Consider the following 20,301-nt stretch of genomic DNA (forward strand, 5'->3'; position numbering starts at 1 on the left):
TAGAACCACTTTGTTTTCCCTTGCAATAGGTTTTACGTTCTATTCAAAAGGATGGGTGCAATTGTGTAATACACATAGGACTATAAAACTACACTTATGTATATCCTATCACTTTTTTTCCTAACAGAATTTTACTCTTTGGTATGGTCCCCATGTTCCCTGTCTGTCTCTCTCTCTCTCACACACACACACACGCCTTATTCTCAGCAATGGAAAGGAGGTGTGCTGGAGTATCTCGTATAATTCAATAGACAGGCTAATTTCACAGAAAAATCTTGCATAGTGCTACATATAAGTTATGAGTTAACGGGTGCAAATTTTTACCTATTCTGAGTTTTCCATATCATCAAATCTCCTGAAACAGCTTATCTCTACAGCATCAAAGTTTATCTTGAATAGTTATACTCATCATATCTTTTGAATGTACTTAAAAAATGCTTAGAGTTGGAATTAAAACAATACAATCAATAATTACCATTTAATGGGCATTTATGCTACAGGCCCTATGACAGTATTTTCATATATACTCTCTTTCCTTCCCCACAGCAATGGTATGAGGAGGTATCATCACTATCAATACATCTGAATTAGGGAGGTTAAAAAAAAACCCAATGGCACATGGGTAGAAGAACTGTCTGAATGCAAAGCCTATTTGTTGATAAATTATACTGTGTGCATGCATGCGTATTGTTTCCAAACGATTAAAAAAAAAAAAAAAAAAAACTTAGAAACATTGTATTCAGCAAATCTGAGGTGTGAGTTTATACTTAGGTAACACTCTTAATGAAATCGCTTCCACAGTTTTGTCCTAGTTGAGGGAAAGATGGTGTGTTCTGATCACTTGTCCCAGGAGGGCACCCCAGAAGCGTCCATCCCAAGTGACGTATCGAAGCATATCCTCTTCTACTGGGCTGGTCATCACCCTACAGTTTTGGAAAAAGCAACCAAGGCTGTCCAGACAATGGCAAACCACAGGCAAACACAGTTTAGGGGGACACATCATTCGATGTTCTAAAATAGTTGAAATATCTTACTTTTATTAATATTTTTCCTACTGTTTTTAGTGAAAATGGTACATTAAAGGCACATACTCTATGGCCAGTAGTGTGAACATAAAGAAATATATTTGAATAATATCTTTAAAATATTTCAAAGTTTTATTAAATATTTTTATTGTTTTAAGATCACAGTTAAAGTACTTTAGCATGTTATACACATGACTTACATGTGCAACTTTTAGAAATATCAAATTAGGTATAAGATTTTGAAGAAAGAAATTATATAAATGTGTATATTGACTTTTACTACACATACATCTAAGAAAGCAATAATTCTGTTGTACCATTAAGTGGAAATCATTTATTACATGGCATGTTTACACCAACTCTAAAGAGAACCAAGCCAATTTCTGAAAGCAAAAAAAAAAAAAAAAAAAAAAAAATGAGCGATTCAGTCATGCTGAAACTGTCAACAGACTTTAGACCTGGTGGTCAAATGAAGCTGTGGTTAATTTATGACATGTGAGTAAGCAATTCAAACCTATGAGAAGAGTTTATAATCTGGTATGTGGAGTCTCAGGTGACTTTATTCTTTTTCTGACAAATTCCTGAGAGCAAGAGACTTGTTTAGTGCTAATGAAATGGAAAAAACGTTGCTGAGCCAGTTGCTGAGCTCCAGATGGCAAACCTACCCTATCCCCCGATCCGCGGCTCTTAGAGCTGAGGCACTCATGTGAGGAGTCAGGGGACGTGAGCCCACCCATCTGGTGGGCCACAGAGCGAAATCAGTGTTAATGCATGAACATGCACGTCTCTATGATTTAGGTTAGAGCTTGTGAGGTAAGATTTGCATTGTGGGTGGAAGAGTTTTGAGGCATTGAATTAGATCCTTGTTACTCAGTAACCAGCTCTGGCCCAAGTTATCAGGAAATCTTTGGAGGGAGTAGTAATGTTCACAATAACCAGTTCTGTGCATAAAAATCGATTGAAGGGCATGATCAGTTTTGACCGCTGATTGCAAAAAGAAAACAGCGGCCACAGATTTTTCAACCACAAGGTTTCCTCTCTCAATTTAACAGTATAAATCATACCACCATAGATCAAATTTGGCCAGAAGAGGAACCTCTGTGTTTTGTTTTTTAAAAAAGATGCACATTTATATATTTGAAGGAAAGGGTAGCACATATAGATGGGGATTATGAGGAAGTCAAATACATTTGCCTTTTTATTCATGCTTGTTGCTTCTTTGTTCTGAAATATAAGGAAGATAAGGTCCTTAGTGAAATGAACAAAGTTGTTTAATATAGAATATAATAAACTTAGCTATCACTTCCAAACGAAAGTAAAGCAGTCCATCAAACCCTGAATACTTCGCCAGACACATCTGGTAAGATGAACTGAACAACAGCTTCTTTTCAAATTGTAAGTACGCTGTTAGTCAATCTAAATCAGATAATTTTTAAAAATCCAAAACTCAAAACAAAATCCAAATCTAGTTCTTTGGGAATGCTTGTATAAACAAAAGCAACATCTAATTAACAATTAGTATACTTTTTATAAGGTGCAAAATAAGGAGCTATTTGGGAAAGCTAAGTTTTAATTTCTACCTAGCAGTCACTCTGAATACTTTATAGGTCAAATGTAACAATCGCATTTGCTTCTACTGCCCATTTTCAGCAATACATTGTTCTCTCTGGAGGAGGCGGTTTGTGAAGTCAAAACACTGCAGTGGAAAATAGTGGCACTGAAGGTAGAAGCAAAAAAAGACAAACTTTTGAAACAGGACTTACTGAAATGAACTTTTAAAGCCGAGGTAGCCCATTAGGATTGGCCTTACATGAGGGCTCTGTGGAGCAGTGCAATCGAAAGTGAATCTCCTCAACAGCATCACACCCCGCAACATCCCCTTTACAAATGATGGATCCAGGCCTCCTGCGATTTCCTTCCTTTTCCCAGATGAAGTGGTGGTGCCTCTCCTTTGCTGTGTGGAATGCCATCCTCCAGCCTCCAGCTGCTCGTCTTCAGAACACTTACAATTCATACAGTAGTTTAGCAGGCAGCATGGTCCCACTGCTTCACATTAATGTCAAATGCCAAACTTGGAACAGAGCTTTTTGGTATTTCCCCTCCCCTCCCCACCTTATAAACAAAACATGGCATTCAGTTTTCAGCTTACTCCTGTTCTGTAGCAATTTGTAATTAGCTTGAGACTTTACATAGGTGCAAACATTTCCATACATTGAGCCAAAGACTGCAGAGTGCAAACAAAATTTTATCTGACTTACAGTAGCATCTGACTTAATAAGAAAACAAAAGGATTTGAACACATTGGATTCTAAATAACCAGACCAGTTCAGATGCTCCTTTTTGTTCATAGTGTTCCATCATTATTTTGTTTCTCCAGCAATTTTGGTGGCAGGGAGTATAATCACACTGCTAACGTTGGAATTATTTTAACATGCTTTGGGACATGGCATCGGGAGAAAGCTCATCTGACAGAATTAAATAAATACATTTCTGATATTTGTGGGGAAAATGACTATCGGAATTACAACAGTAGAATTTATCTTTTAAAAGGGGTTTTAATGAATTAACAGTTTTGATCTAAAATCTGGGAACTAACCTAATTTGGGGACAGGAACCTGTATTTCCAATGTGGCTGTGGGACATTTTTCTTTTTCCTGATCTCATATACAGTACCCAAACAAATAAAAACTTTCAGGATGTCTTACAGTATTTTTTCTTTCACTCAGCTTCTTAGAGCTGCAGTTTCAGTTACTATAATATACTCTACACACTTCAAAATTACATAGGAAATACCCAGAATAACTAAATAAATAAAAGGCTAAAGAAAACTGGAACAGTACTGCGTCTCCATCTGAGACGAAATCTTCTACTTCCAGCATCGCAGAGAAGGGCTAGGACAATTTTTTTTTTTTTTTTCTCAAAAGATTTATATACAGGCTTGAATCCAGAAATTAAGGTTAAAAGCATAAATATTGATAATTTCAACTAAATTCAGAATGGTTTCAGAAAGATATGATACAACAATTTAGAATAAAACAAAGCAGAAGAGCATCATATTTTGGTTTGCTTGAGATATATATAAGGTGCAACAACTTTTTCTCTTGAGGATGCTGTGGGACAAATGTTAGTGTAGATGGTATCTGCTGGCAGATTAAAGTACACACTATAGCAATATGATTTTCCAAAAAAAAAAGAACGACAGAAATGAAATGAAAATGATAACAAGGGGTGGGGAGGAGAGCACTACATATTGGTCTGAAATATTTGTGCTAACAAATGTTGTTACCAGAAAATAACAACACTCCTCTCCAGCAGATTCAGGGCACGAGAAGCACAATTACTGAAATCAAGACTTTACTCAGAGAATCGACAAGGTGAGTCTAAGGAACTATAAAGCTTTGCAGGATTTCTGCTACTCTCAGTGCCTAACCGCTTAAAAATTAAGCATTTCTACAAAAAGGTTTGTTTTAAAGTATCTGAAAACAGTCATCTCCAGTAAATTGCCCTCCCACCCCCAACCCTGCCTAAGGGAAAAGCCACTGAGGTTTAGGAAAAGCAGATCAAGTAAGATATTAATCACATAGAAAAAAAGTAATCTTTTGTTTTGCTTTTTTTTTTTTAAAAAAAGGTCCCATGAATATACAGCAGTCTCTTAAGGAACTCTAGTGAAATGTAATTGGAGGACTGAAGGAGGGTGCTCTGGCAAAAATAGATCTATTCTAACGTGTTCTATAGAATAACAAGTTAGTACCATTGTCAAGGTGCATGTTCTGCACCATACAATTTTTGTTGTTGGTTTTTTGTTTTGGATTTTAGCTAATTATAATCTTCAAATCACTGCTAGCGAGTGGTCCAAAACTCCAACAGCCACCAACATCGGGACCCAGCAATTTCCAACATTCACTTTTTGTTTTGAAATTTAGAAAATATTAATAAAACAGTATCATAGTAAAAATATTATGCTAAAGTCTGGAACTGCTCACTTGATTTATTCCTACACGAATGCAGTTAAGCTGTAACTTCTGATTAACCTTTTACTAATTCCTTCTTCCTCCATCCCCACCAGGAATATCCATTTTTGAGTAATCAGTCCGATGCTTTGCTACCCTCTTTACCTGCTTTGGAAAAAAAAAAAGAAGAAAAACCTCTATATATTTTTTCAATCCTGTTAGTATGTTGTACATATTTTCCAGCACCGGAACTGAAGTAATATCTACAACCATGAGAAGCTAAACCTAGTATGAATAGAGTCATTTTTTGTATGGCTATTAAGTCAAATTACAATTAGAAAAAAAATCATTACAATTCAGTCAAGTATAAATAAGAAAGCTAGATAAAACCATGTAAACTGTCACCATTTAGAGATCTAATTCAAAAGCTTCAAACTCGAACTAGCACTGTCAAAATTCCGCCAGTATGAAAACCATTAAAAATTATTGCTGGAATCCAATAATTAAAATTTGGTAGTTTGTGCTGTGACGCAAGAGTGGGGAAATACTTTGTGCTATAGAACAAATACCCTGTAAAATCTGTAGCCTCAGACTAATTTTGATTTATCACTTTGCATCTGTTGCTAGGAAACAAGACACTGTGAACATCAGGTGGTTAAGTCAATATGTTGAATGTTCTAAGCCAGTTAATCCACTTGGCGCTGGCGTATGTATCGTTGGTTTTATGTTCAAAAGCAACAAAACACAAAAAGGAAACAGAGACTTGCAGGTGGATCTATGACTGAGAGTCCCACTCTGGTCAGGCATACCTCCCTCATCATTGACTCATTACCTCCTAAACAACACAAACTCAAAATGGCTCTAAAAACCTGCAGTGCCAATTAGGCTGTGCATAGCAATTGCAACCCGTCCAGTCAATCTGTGATGGATGTAAAAGGTCTGTAGTTCCAAGTCCACATGAAGTAAGTGTCTTCAATGTGTTTAGAATAGTGAAGTAATACTAAGGTCACTTCTGAATAATATTTTTGTCTTTTTTTTTGTTTGTATGAACAATCCATTGGTCACCTAGACCCCTGTGTAAAAATAAAAGAATCCTCAAGGCATGAAAACATCAGTAATCTGTAATCTGCAGGACTCTTCCCCTGTCTGGGAAAATATTTGCCACAATTTGCCTCAAGCAAATTCTTCTTGGTCACTCAAGGCTAAGAAAAAAATTCAGATTGTAAGAGTTGTAATTTTCTCTCTCTCTCTCTTTTTTTTTTTGCCAGCAAACTACCATTCTGGTGGCAAATATAAAAGTGCAGAATATATGGACCACGAGGCCGAGCATACACCACTAACAATGGTACATCTGCCTGCCCAGGCTGCTTGGGAGTCTCTGGAACAGGCTTTTTAATATTTATTCTACAATATAAATGTAGGTATAACCTATTATATAAACCATCTTAGAACTTAAATCTCCATGTACAAAAAAGACTAAGAATATCTAATAATAACTAGTGCAGTGCGTCAGTTTTTGTTTTGTTTTGAAAGAATAACTAGGTAATATATGAAACTAGTTTCACACTCTCTGGTTGGTAAAAGAGATGCTGGATGAGCTACAGTAAAGGCAGCCTTTTACCAAGTTACCACCTATTACCGTCAAAAGCCTTCAATAGAAAGCAAAGCTCCAGGACCATTCTGCTTCTGCTCAATATCAGACAGATAACCTTACCCTCAAATATTCTGGGTTGTGAGAGAACAAAGTGGCCCAGGATGCTAACTTCTGCTTCAAGTGAATCTGGGCCATGTGGGGGAACAAGCACTTGTTTGCAGTCTATATTTTCCACCACTTGGACTCACTAGCATCCCTCGGTAAAGACAAGGCTAGGATAGTAGGTAAAGCACAATGTTTTACAATGAAAGGGCGCTTCACTGGTCAGCGCAGGAAATAAGTACAGGAGCCTGTGGCATTTCTTTTGGCTGTCCATCATGGGTGAGCGGAGTTGACCTCTGACCTCTGTAAAATAAAAGGAAGAAAACAGTCACTATTCAGCATATGTTATTAGATACAGGAGAGGACAATGAATAACAGATATGTTCCAATATCTTGTTTAACAGTTACTGCTGTTACTTATGTCATTTGATGAAAACTGTTTTTGCTTTAGAGTTTTTTCTTTTCTGTCCCTTTCCTTATTTTTTTTCCCTTTCCTCCTTCCCATTCTGTCTCCCTTCCCAAGATTTCATATCTGAATTCCCCTCATACAACTCAATAGCATACCCTCTGACCTCAAACAATTAACCACTTCCATTTGGAAGAGATGATATTTTAAGTACCAACCGATTTGGGGCAACTCTTTAAGAAGTGGGAAAATTTCAATCAAGGACTGGGGTTCTGGGACAATAACTTCCCTGTTGATCCATGGATATTAAAAATGATACATTCCTTTTCTTGACTTGCCTGAAGGGAAAGTTCTCCTATAGTAATTGGTAACCTTCAGGTAATTTAGTGATAAAAAAAGCAATGAGTCTGGAAGAGAAACAGAGATGGACTGTGACTCCAAAAAAAAAAAATTAATGAAGAAACAATAAACAATAAAACTCTCTGAACTCACATGCACATGGACAGAGAGTGTTTAGAGGCAGAAAACAAGTACTGATGCTGGATTTTAGATTTTAACAAAATCTACCCTAGTTGGGCCAAAATCAACACACATGGAGGGAGAACTCCAGACAGGACTAGAAAATTCATGGAAATTTCCATCATTTGGATAGAACCTATGCCAAACATAGCTGATTTTTCATTCAGCTTTTGTATAATTAGTAGTAAAAATACAATTTACTTCATGGTTATGAGAAAACTGTCCAAAATTCTTGGTAATTTCTACAGAGCTTCTCATTCTAAAAAGGGAGGACTGGGCACTTCCTTGACATTTTCCAACAGGCCTACTAATCCTAGAAAATGCACACTCGCTGCTCTGTAACCTACAATGGTCTGTAGTGCACAACACTGCACTGAAAATGTGTGATGTATCACCAATGTTTTCATTGGCTTGACCTTTCAATATCATATCTTCTTTAGAGTACACAGAACAAAAGGAGCTATTTCAAGATTTAGCTTATACCTGCTCTATAACTATACTCAAGTTTCTCTTGATGCACAAAAAAGAAAAATAATGTAGACAAATGACAACATTTGGGGGTTTCAGAATGAAATGATCACTTAATAGCCCAAGATATTTAGGATTTTAGAAAAGCAAAACATTTTAGAATCAAACCTCTGGATTAAGCTGTTCACATGTGGATGTTATAGATACCACCTGTTCAATATGTTCAGCTCTTTGTTCAAGAAAGATGAAATTAAAATGCTACTTTTTACTTTTAAGATATTAAAAGATCCAAAATAATTTTAATAAGTATTAAAAAAGGAAAAGAAACAAAAGTAAAAGATGAAAAGTGCAATGTAAAAAAAGATGGCAAGAAGGAGAGAGAAATTGGGGTGAAAGCCCAGCTAAATCAATGGAAAAAGGAAAGAAGTCAGAATCACAGTGGGACAGGACGATGTGCTGCAACTGATGATTCCAGCTCCCAGAAGAAGGGTCAGGTGACATTCTTCATGATTTTCTCTGACATGACTGAAGCTTTCCTTTGGCAGTACACGAGCTATGGAGTTCAAATCTTGACTTGGGCACAAATTGGCTGTGTGCTCTTGGCAAGTTAATTAACAGTCATTAAAATGGGAATAAAAAGGCCCACTTGGGAGGGCTAATTTAACTTCTAGTAAATAAACTGGTCTCTTCACAAAGGTTTGCTCCAATTCTCTACTTTGTGCATTTTGTAAAACTGTCTAAGTTAGGTTTCTGAACCTAATGTTAGATTTTTTCACAGCATGAGTGCAGGTAATATATTTCCACCCCTAACTCCATGGGCCACCCTTTAAACTATGAACCGAGTTGATGCTGAAGTAATGCTTAATTCATTGGTATGCAACCCAGGTTCAATTACAGTAAGCCTACAGGTAGAAGCCTGGTGGGTAGATCTGCTTTAACAGGTAAGGGCTCAAGTTACAGCTAAGACTCTCCAGGGTGATCTGTCCTTCTAGCTATTAAGAACGCTAACCATTTATTAGGTTGATGGTAAAATTCTAGTAATCATTACTGTTCTTTCTAATGGAAGGTTAAAAAAAATAGAAAGAACCTTTACTCACATTATTTTTCTATACCTGCTATCTAACTTAGGCAGTCATACTTCAGAGACTATCTCATTTATTCATTCGCCCACTCATTTGTTCACTTATCAATTGTTGTAACAGGAACTCAGCAAGCTGGTAACACAGAGAATAAAACCACTGTTTTGCTTTCAAAACATACTGAAAGTAGACAGAAGCATCAACAAATCAATACATCCCAATGTGGTCTGAGAGAGGTGTGAGTACAGCACGCAGGAGCAACAAGAAACACACAGCCTAGGGCATCAGGAGGACTGAGAGAAGAGGACTGGGGACTAGGGTGGGGAGGAGGAGAGCAGTTGACTTGATCAGAGGATGTACAAGGCAAGAGCTTGGCGTATCTGGAAAGGGGTAAGTGATTCCACATAACTGCAGGGTAGAAAGTGTGGAGGGTGGGGACAATGAGATTGGAAGGGTTTGCTGTGGCTTTCTGCTAATGCAAATTGGGAAACATGGAGGGCTGGTTAACAGAGCAATGTTGTGACCATGTTTAGAATGCAGGCAGCAGCCAAGATGCTTATGTGGTAGCCTTTTCCTACCCCTGAATTATTATCCCCCTCTCAATTCTTAAAGATTCCCTCTTATTTCCACAATTCACAGAGACACTTAATAACATTCAGGCAGATATTTTAAGTTCTCACTGAATGTGTATGTGTTTGTCCTCTATTTTTTTTTTTTTCTTTTTTTTAGACAGGTGTTTTGCACTTTTTGCCCAGGCTGGAGTGCAATGGCATGATCTCGGCTCACCACAAGCTCTGCCTCCCAGGTTCAAGCAATTCTGCCTCAGCCTCCCAAGTAGCTGGGATTACAGGCATGCACCACTACGCCTGGCTAATTGTTTTGTATTTTTAGTAGAGACGGGGTTTCTCCATGTTGGTCAGGCTGGTCTTGAACTCCTGACCTCAGGTGATCCGCCCGCCACGGCGTCCTAAAGTGCTGGAATTTACAGGCGTGAGCCACCAAGCCTGGCCTGTCCTCTATTCTTGATCGTACAACTCCACGAGTGGAGAAGTATCTGTGCATTGTCTCCCTCAGAGACCTTAGTGTATTTTAACAATGTCTGTCAGCATTCACTTGCTATTAGGAACTTGCAGTGTACACATAAAAAGGAATTTGACTTCTTGGAAATATCTAGAGGCTATTTGCGAGGAAGTACTCAAACTGTAATATGACAGATAAATAGCAAGAAGCAAACCAAGCTCACGTCAGGGACTCCAGGTTTATCTGGATATGAAAAAGGAGCGTGGGGCCTACAGCTGGCTACACCAGCTGCACTGGGTTGCGAGCTCTTTTGTTCTGAAGACTGAAAGTCTAAGAAAGCAGCTCATCCATGGGTAATCCACTTTGAATAGGAATATAAAATACCTGAATTTACAATAGGCTTTTTCGCCTTCCCAAAGGATCCATTAAGAGGCAGAATACCCAATTATACACTTAGAACTTAATATACTTTCTGTGGGGCTTCGCTGAGTTCAAAAGGTTTTCAAATCTATGATCTCGTCTGATGCTTACAACTTCGTAATTCTTTGGGGATATCATTATGCTCAATGTAAAGTGAGAAACTAAAGTCCAGAGAAAAAAGTTACTTTGTAGGAAATCACAGAAGAGTTGAGGAAAAATCCAGGCCTCTGGCTGCCATGAGTCAGATCCCAAGATGCTTTTTCCCCTGAACTGCACTGTCTTCTGATGGCTGGTGATGGCACCAACACCATCACCAATAAGGGGCATTCCACACACCAGCACTGGGATGCTTGAGTTACCCCACATAGCATCTCTATGAAATGTGTGCCACCTGCCCCTGCTTTTTTAGAGGAAAAAAACAAGCGTAGAGAGGTTAATAATCTTGGTCAAGATCTTTTGGTTTGCAGGTGATGGAGCTAGTACTCAAACCTCAGTCTGCAATGAGACTCCAAAGCTCACTGGTCAGATAATACTGCTTCCCTGCTCTCAGGCTTTTTATGGAAATGAAGTTTAGCCACAGGATAACATCTTCAAAATAAAATACTTGGCAGACTATATTTGCTGGTACTTTCCCACACTGCTAATTAGCATATATACTTTGGTAATACCTCATATAACCAGTAGTGCTCTTGAACCAAGTTTGAACCCCAATGCCCTGTAAAAAATGTCACAAACCACATCAAAGAGGTTGATCTGGTTTCCATGTTGCTTTCTCCTTCCATGTTCCACGACTAACCTGTGCACATTTTCCATGGCTGCCACTTCAGCCAGTGCAGCGAGGCTAAAGAACGCAGACACGGCAGGCATTTCTGGAGTACTGCTCCGCGTCTCCTCGACCTCGGTGTTATGTGAGGATTCGTCATTGCAGTCTGTCTCAGTTGCTTTAGGGAGACTCCTCTGCAGTTGTTCCTTTGGTTTGTCATCTGTAACAAAAGAGAAATCCATCATGAGAGGATCACTCTGTTCTCTCCAGAGAAGAGACACAGAAAACGCTATGCCGGTCAACGTGAAAAGAGCTAACGTTCTCTACTGTTCACTTTTGCTATCCATCGAATATTAAGGCTTTTACAGAATCTCTTCTCCTCGGTAACAAAGCTCTTTTATTAAGCTCAATTGCAACTATGGACGGCACTGTGCCCTGAGGCTGAGCTGAAGAGAAGCTGTGTTTTATCTGAGGTCAAAGAATGGGTCAGCCTTGGAGTGAGAAGGAAAAATGAGCCTCGGCTAAAATAAAACCCAAGGGACTTCTGTAGAGGGGCCTGTAGATGCTGTAAAAGAGCCCTTAAAAACCCAACTGACTAAACATTTCTCATGAACCTGTAGCATGCCCTACTATGGCAACCTGGACATTGGGTATGCTGTGATACCGACACTGAGGATGGCCTATACATCACATTAACCAGTTCTAATGAGAGCCCAAGTTGTTATTTTGCTTAAAGATCTACTGGAGAGAAGACAAAACCCTCTGGTATTTACAAAGAAGTGGATGAAATGTTGTGCAAGGATGCCTGCAACAAATGAGTATACTCTCTTTATTATGTAGCCATTATAGAGAAGGGAAATTTTTATCATAGTTTAAAAAAATTGTAAATATAGAAAATGACCGATAAAAGCTTTAAATATTATCTATTAGGACACAAAAGTGGTATGATACTTTTCTATGTAAACGGGAGTGTTTCTCATATTTTTTCACTCCTCCTCCAAGTGAAACAAATGAGGATATAACAATCTACAAAATGAAAGTCACAAAACAGAACTCAGATTGCACAGAAAAGGAGGGAGGGGTCTGCTGGGCTAAACATCAGGACATCTAGGTTTTAGTCCTCATTCTACTTCTATTGTATTGAATGTACTCAAACAAAAAATTCCACCTCTTCGATTTTTTTCTCTTATATGACAGGGCAAAACCAGGGCCTTTAATCTACTCTGTTTCTAACAATCTATATATTCAAAACATAAAAAAGTGCATAGGATTCATGAACTGTCCTCTAAGCAAACAGTTCACCTCTATTAACACCTAGATTAACCCAAATCACATAAAATAAAACTGGAAGTACTGAGAGGCAGAAAGGCAACAGCCAAGGCCACTAGTACCTAGCTGGTATAGCACTCCAAGATTTTGGGGCAGGGGGGGGGGCCTCAGTATCATTCATTGGCCACACCCCTTACCTTGGGCTCCTCAGGTCATGTCATTCTACTGCCAAAGATGCTACCAGGAACAGCAAACAGACCACAGGCCATGATTGAGAATGGAGAAATTCACCAGTTGGTTGAATTAAATCAGAAAACTCAAGAAATCCAGAAGCATTCTCAGGCTCCCTGCATGGTCTGAACCAGTTATATAGGAAGTGGATGTTGGATGCATCTTAAACTTAATCTACTGGTTTGAATGCCTGGTAATCTGGCTTGTAGTGACCCGAATAGCAGATCATGGTGAAATACTGATTCATCTAGTATCTTTAAAAGTCTAGGATCTCCTGGAATTAAGACTGCTTTGTGCACATTGAGAAAGATAAAGGGAAGATGACAGTCCTAAAAACTACCTTTCTTTTCTAGGAATTCAGATATGCTCTTGGAAAACTAGCTATGATTTTAAACATGGAATAAAACATGTTTGGAGGTCTGTAGAAAGGTGCAGAATAGACTCATTTTTCAGCAGGAACCACAGTTGCTTACAGTCATTTGCTGACATGGTGGTCACCTGCTTGCTCTGGTTATCTCTATCTAAAGCAGGCTTGTCCAACTCATGGCCTGAAGGCTGCATGTGGCCTGGGACAGCTTTGAATGCAGCCCAACACAAATTTGTAAACTTTCTTAAAACATTCTGAGATTTTTTCAATTTTTTTTTTTTTTTTTTTTGTTGTTGTTGTTTTGAGACAGAGTCTCACTCTGTCGCCCAGGCTGGAGTGCAGTGGTGCGATCTCAGCTCACTGTAACCTCTGACCACAGGTTCACACCATTCTCCTGCCTCAGCCTCCCGAGTAGCTGGGACTACAGGCGCACGTCACCACGCCCGGCTAATTTTTCGTATTTTTAGTAGAGATGGGGTTTCACCGTGTTAGCTAGTATAGTCTTGATCTCCTGACCTCGTGATCCACCCGCCTCGGCCTCCCAAAGTGTTGGGATTACAGGCGTGAGCCACCGTGCCTGACCTGTTTTTTGTTTGTTTGTTTGTGTAGCTCATTGGCTATTGTTAGTGTATTTTATTTGTGGCCCAAGACAATTCTTCTTCCAATGTGGCCCAGGGAAGCCAAAAAATTGGACGCCTCTGGTCTAAAGCTCTCTCTTCTTACCCAAAGTACCTCCTGCTGGTGATACCCGGCCATCTGCTGTCCTGACAAGGTGTGTAATCTTGGTTTTCCTTGCTTTTCTCTTTTGGCTGCCCACCAAAGGTTCTTGCATTGTTGTTGGCTCTGGAGTGTTGAAAATGGATGGGATATTTTTAACCTTATGAACAGGCTCCGTGGTGTTTCTGTCTTCTGAAAATATGGCTGAAATAGGAAATACCATGCATAGTTATGCACAAAAACAGAAGGCACCAACATTGCTCTTAGAAGGAAACATGTCTAAATTTCTGACCCATCTGAATGGAGAATTTACACTCAGAGTTTTCAAAGTACTGATGGAAAAAACGAAATAAAACATTGCCCATAACTTGTTTACTACCAATTGATACTTGCTTTGATAAATTAAATGCAGTGAATTAAGATACCCCCTCTTTTTTACATTTTCTAAGTCTTTGGATGTTGCACATTGGTGGGGACGATAATTTAGGTAAATCTGAGTAAATTATGTCCTCACAGACCCCAAGTCCTAGTTGTGATCAGGGTCCCTATCTGAGAGATCCTTTTGGCCAGTTGGCCTGGAGAGGCTGGTGAAAGAAATTTCTTTCTTCAGAGGACATTAAAATTAAATATGTACTTCTTAAATTTATATTTTTGGTTGGGACATTTGCTTCCAAGCACCAGGTTGAATTGATCAGAAAAGAAATTGAGGCCTGACTTTGTTTCATGTGGATTGACTGTGCAGTAAGGACAGGACAAATATTGTTGAAGCCAGCATGCCAGGGAAAGAAACTCTCTTTCATTCACTGAATTCTAAAACAAGGAATACACTTAGATAATTTAATGAAGTCCCACATGTCATCCTGGCTCGTGGAGGGGCTAGTTTTAGGTATTCTAATTGTAACCCCAATAAATCATTTGACAGCACACTCCTATATTCTGAGTCACTCTGTCAAGAGCAAGGAAGACACCTGTACCACAGACTTCTCCTGGTTTACATAGACTGGGGATGCTTGTGTCTTTTCTTATATACTCATGTTCTTGGCAGTTTGCCCCCTCCTGACCTTAACTTAAAAGTAAGAAAAGATGTGTAGCTGTGAGTTTAGTAAGTGTTTAGGGGCATAACATAGTTGAGTTTTATGATTGGGACTTTAAAGAAATTCCAGTGAGCCAAGGGCTTTTAAGCAGAGAAAAGAAGCACTTTCATAATTTTTAACTATCCAATTTCTTAGGATAGACATAGAAGTCATTTTTGACAAAGAAAAGGAGAATGTGGGTCAGAAAACTAATGTCAGACATGACAAGCCCTAAGCAAGCTAAATCTAGAGGAGGCATATCTGAAGGTAGATATTGGCAATAAAGCCATATATATATATACACACACACATATATATGTGTGTATATATATATTTGGAAGAAAAACTAAAATAAGAGGAAAAAAACTAGAGCAAGAATGACTCAGGGTGTGAAAATATGAACTTGTTGGTATAAACACTTGCACAGTCCTCATTTAAAATGTTTAATCTAGGTGTTTAATGGATTTAGGTACATCCTCAAGAAAGAAGGCTATGAATTAGTAAGATTTTTTTTTGTCCTGGAAATCATGACACCTTGTCTTTAAAATATGTTTCAAAAGAAGGGCTGATTCCAGACTTCACATTCCTAAACAAGTGGGAAATAATTTCAATTACATCAAAAGAAAGTATGTAAAGCAGAAATCACACCATCATTTGTGGTTTGGCCTTACCTCAATATTGCATAACAGATGGCTGTGTGGAGACAGGCTTAAGATAACAGTTGTTTTAAAAAACTACTTGGCAATGCTCCCAAACACCTTTTCAAGTAAGTAATCAAAAGTCAAAAAAATACTCCTTTTAGATTGCAGATCTATTCCTAGGTCAAACAGATCTACCTCGATGGTGAATTAATTTATTCAGTTATGATACTTAGTCTTAGAATATTTATACTTTGATATTTAGCTTAACATAGGCCAGTGGTGGTACATATTTTAAGATTTTTTTTTTTTTTTAAGTTTAAACTTCAATAAAAGTTTCCAGCAAAATAAAAAATAATTTGCTTAGAAACACTCCAAAGAAGTTGCACGATTCTATTTTAGCCTTAAAATTCAAAGCCTCCTTTAAGTATAAAGAAGCCCAAAATCTGAATTTACAATGAGCATTAAATAACATCTATTGCACATTCACAAGCTTCAAGATTTCTAATTTCTTATCCAGATCCATCAGCTGTCCCTTCTGATTACAGGAGTCTTGTTCACCTCTCCAATAGAATCACTACATTGTGGAGGGACATTCCAGAAAGAACATTAACCTACTTCCCCTTCCCAGGAAAGTATAGAACATGTAGAAATAAGGGTATATAGTGGGGTTCCAAAGATGGAAAGGTGCATCATATCTTCCATCAGAACTGCCTGCAGAAAGAAGAACCAAGGAGGTAAATGAAAAGGCACGGATACCAGAAAAAGGCCAAGTCGGTTGGGAAAGATGACTTACTTTTCACACAGAGACCATGGGGTAATGGAAGTAACAGTCAGAGAGAGACCAGAATTCTACTCCTGACTTTTAAATTTACTAACTGCATTCCGACTGACTATGAGCCTGTTTCTTCATCCAGAGATGGAGGTTGGACTACATTAGCTTTAAAGGAACCATCTAGCCCTAAAATAATTTTGCTACATAGGCTACAATCAGAGATCTGGCCAGAGGCAACAACAAGAAGCTACCAGTCAGCTCCAGAGTCACAGGCTGGGGAACGGTACTCCCGTGACTAGCACTGTTTTTGTTTGTTTGGTGAGCCTTCAGATGGTTTCGTTTCTACTTAATGGTTGTTCCTTTTCTAGTTTGTTCCAGATGAATTGGTAAAAACACAGTAAGAAGCGTAAGGCACAGCTGCAAAAGGGTTGATTGCAAATGGAGGTACATTTTCTGCCTAAAACCAGACTGCGACTAGGGAAAGCTCAGAAACCAGCAGGCAAAGAGTCTGGGGGCCCAAAGCAGGCCAGCAATACTCAAGTCCCAAGGGTCAGTATATTGGAGGAAAGTAAAGGAGTGAATCAGACTACAGACCAAGTGAAAGAGGCAAAAAAAAAAAAAAAAAAAAAAAAAAAGAGACTATGTCGGAAGTTCTCATAAGTTCCCAAGGGTTAACCACAGCACATACTGTCTTGTTTGGTAGTTTAGACTGAGGACAGCCTTCAGGAACAGCCCTCAGGGAGACCCTTCCTCTAAGACAGAAGAATTAGGGAAGGCAGATGGGACTGTGTCCAAGAAGCAGTTTTCTGGAACAAAACAGTAGATCTGAGTCCAACGACACTGGCAAAGCAAACCAAAGCTTGGTGGTGAGGGACATGAGATGAAAACAGTTCTGAGAGGGAAACAAGCACAAAAGCTGAGTACAAAGATAGCAAGCCAGTTCCCCCCGACAACCCCCAACCTAATGGAAATGTAAGAAAAGAAAGGCTTTGTGGCTCCAAAACAAACTAGTCATTTCTTTTCCGGCTTTTAATTGAGCACACAAAACTACCCGAGCACTTTAGAACAAGTCCACAGGGCTAGTTTTTATACCCAAAACAATAACCATAACACACTTGGTATGTATCATCTGAGAGTGACAATGCAAGCTCACTCCTGGAGCCACATCAGGAATGTAGCAATAAGAGATCATCTTGTTTTCCAAACTCTGATCCCAAAATGTGGAGTAGGTTTTCTGGGAAAGCAGCATTGCTCTTGTATTGTACCCCACGAGGCCACTAGATTGCTCCAGAGTCATGAATTCACATTCCAACTGGGGTTTCAAACTTGCACTGAAATTATTATAGCCAGATCTGGAATCTAATTGCCTTTGGTAGGTCTCCCATGAGCTGAAACGGTAGTCAGATGCTGAATAGAACACAGGAAAAAGAAATGAATGAGCCTTATCCAACATCCTGGGAGACTTTGCTGAAGTTATATAGCAACTATTTCAAACTTAACAAAGATCGAGTTACACTGGGCACTGTGGATCGTGTGTGAAAATTTAACTATAAACCAGAATTTTCTTGCCTGTAATGAGATTTATACATTGCAAAGAAGCAAATTTTAACAGAGATTCTTAGTCCTAGGTTTTTTTTCCCTTGTGAAATACCATTTATATTTTTAATATCTGAACCAAACGAGGGTTAAAAGTCTACAAATATGAAGAACGGAAAATGTAGTAGCCTATGTACTTAAATGGAGACATGGTTTCTTCCCTGTCTGCTTGTGTTGCTCGGGTCATAATTCCTTACCATGAATTCGGGGCTCATAAACCCTCCTTAACTCACTGGGAATGCTGTTAAGATGAAATTAAAAAATATATATATGAAAGCCTCCTTAAACTATAAAGTGGGAGTAAGTATTAGTTATCATCATCATTATTACTGCAATTAGAAACTTCCAGCTTAAAACATGAGCACATGACACCATAACTAGGTGGAAAGATAAACACAGTGGCAGAGGTAGCAGGTAGGTGTTCTTGGTTTATTTGAAAATCCCACCTTTAATTCCAGGCTGTGGACAATTTTTTTTTAATACATATATACCGAAATTTCAGAAAGTGGTTTAACAATTTTGAGTTGTAAAAGCCCAGAGCTTAAGATACATTATAAACTTAGCATTTAACCATATTACTAAGCATCTAAATATTTCTGATATTTTGAAAAAAGATTGCAAGGTGACTGTACACAGGATGGTATAAAGAAAACATAGTGAACTTGAAGTCATCTACTTTAGCAGAAGTCAGAATAGCTGAACAGTTACACAGCGTCAGTTGACTCAATATTTCTATTAAAGACATCAGCTACAAACAATTCCTGCCTAACATTTGAGCAGGATTTTAACCTTACACATGTTAAAATTATTCTATACTATTGTTATGTTTTCTGTCATGTATTTATACCCTCTCCAAGGTGAAGTTTCAATAAGCAATGATATAGTCATAGATGAGAGAAAGGAGTAAAGGCCTAGAAAAGTCACAAAGCACATAGTCACTACAAAAACAAGTAAATGTTGGAGATAGTAAGAAAATAAAAAAACAAAAATGGTTACTTTAAATTACTAGTAATTTCTGATGCTCAAATTGATTCCTGTTTTTCCTGGCCAAATAAAATGAGTTTGTACTCTACACTAAATAATGGACATGCATTTTTCAGTGCATATTCTCCAAAAGTTGTTTCATATACATTAATAATAAATACAATTAAATATCACCAATAATAACTGCATTTCTACTAAAGCCCGGGACTGCTGATAAGACTCAAAAGTGATTTACTTTTCTGTCCCCAAAAGCAGAAAATTAGGGCTACAGAATATAGTACTTCTAGTATCACAATACTTACTCAAGATAACAGAGCAATAAAATCATTATCAAGTGTAAGAGGGGAAATAGAATTTACAGTCTGTGTACTACTACATCTCATCATTCACCCAATCTCTAAACACACAAACTATATACGTACTTAATACCAATGTGGAGAGTAATCCTAGTGAGGTTAAACAATTTGTCCTACTGAAAAATGCTGATCAGTAGCAGGTCTGAGACTAGAACCCAGATTTCCTAATGCCCAGGTAAGTGCTCTTTCTACCACACTGCACTTGCTCTGGTACCTCTGTAGGGTTTTCAGTGTTTAAAACAACAGAACAAAGTACTTAGAACAGTATCATTTTAAGTAAAGAGTAAAGTGGTCCTAAATGTCCTTCAAACTCCTCTGCTAGTTCATCAGCACCTTACATTTATAAAAACTACATGGAATATATTTTTAAAATATACAAGAGCTAATGTATCAATTTAAGGATGTTAGGACTTAATGCTGTGAACGGCACAATTCATATTTTGTTTTGCCAGCACTGAAGCAGAATATTCCATAGAGGTTGTGAATGTGAATTAGCAAGTGAGATAACAGATGTAGTGCTGGCGTTTTCTGTAAAAGTAAAATGACACGGAAGCTGATGTGGCTCATGTAAACGATGCCTAATAAATCAAAAGGACTTACGTTTAACATGAACTCAAACTTGACCATTTTTGCTAGCTCTCTTAAAAACATGAATATTTCTGATAAGTGACTTAAGTCAATTGTGCATTTTAAGTTTTTTCTCATTTTCAGTAAAGGAATGATAGCATATTTGAGAGTCAAAACATGTGGACTAGGTCATGAAGTTCCCATTTCTGGATATAAGTGAATCAAAGGAGTCGAAACAAATGATCTCTAAAATCCCTTCTAGTTTTCAAATGAAGTGACTCCTAATTAAGCACTACAAAAACATCAGCTCTTTTAAAATATCTGCAATGAAAAGCAAATATTCAATAGGAAGAAGGGAGAGGTGGCCTCTTAACCACTGAAG

At 38.1% G+C, this 20,301-nt stretch overlaps 1 protein-coding gene across 11 annotated transcripts in view; it reads right to left on the reverse strand.

Annotated features, from left to right (window-relative positions):
• Positions 1 to 3,942: 3,942 nt before the first annotated feature.
• Positions 3,943 to 20,301, reverse strand: part of LOC113225265 (HMG box transcription factor BBX) — a 271,898-nt gene continuing 255,539 nt past the window's right edge. For 9 of the 11 annotated variants that reach the window (XM_026456848.2, XM_026456862.2, XM_026456860.2 and 6 more), the window contains 3 exons: positions 13,937 to 14,134; positions 11,380 to 11,566; positions 3,943 to 6,974 (listed from right to left, as the gene is read on the reverse strand). In XM_026456848.2, coding sequence (XP_026312633.1) covers positions 6,887 to 6,974; positions 11,380 to 11,566; positions 13,937 to 14,134 — 473 coding nt within the window. In that variant the 3' untranslated portion in view covers positions 3,943 to 6,886. The remainder of the gene's footprint in view (positions 6,975 to 11,379; positions 11,567 to 13,936; positions 14,135 to 20,301) is intronic. The other 2 variants (XM_026456866.2, XM_026456861.2) reach the window with 1 other exon arrangement.

Source organism: Piliocolobus tephrosceles, unplaced genomic scaffold, assembly GCF_002776525.5.
Source record: "Piliocolobus tephrosceles isolate RC106 unplaced genomic scaffold, ASM277652v3 unscaffolded_20, whole genome shotgun sequence".
Classification (NCBI taxonomy): domain Eukaryota; kingdom Metazoa; phylum Chordata; class Mammalia; order Primates; family Cercopithecidae; genus Piliocolobus; species Piliocolobus tephrosceles.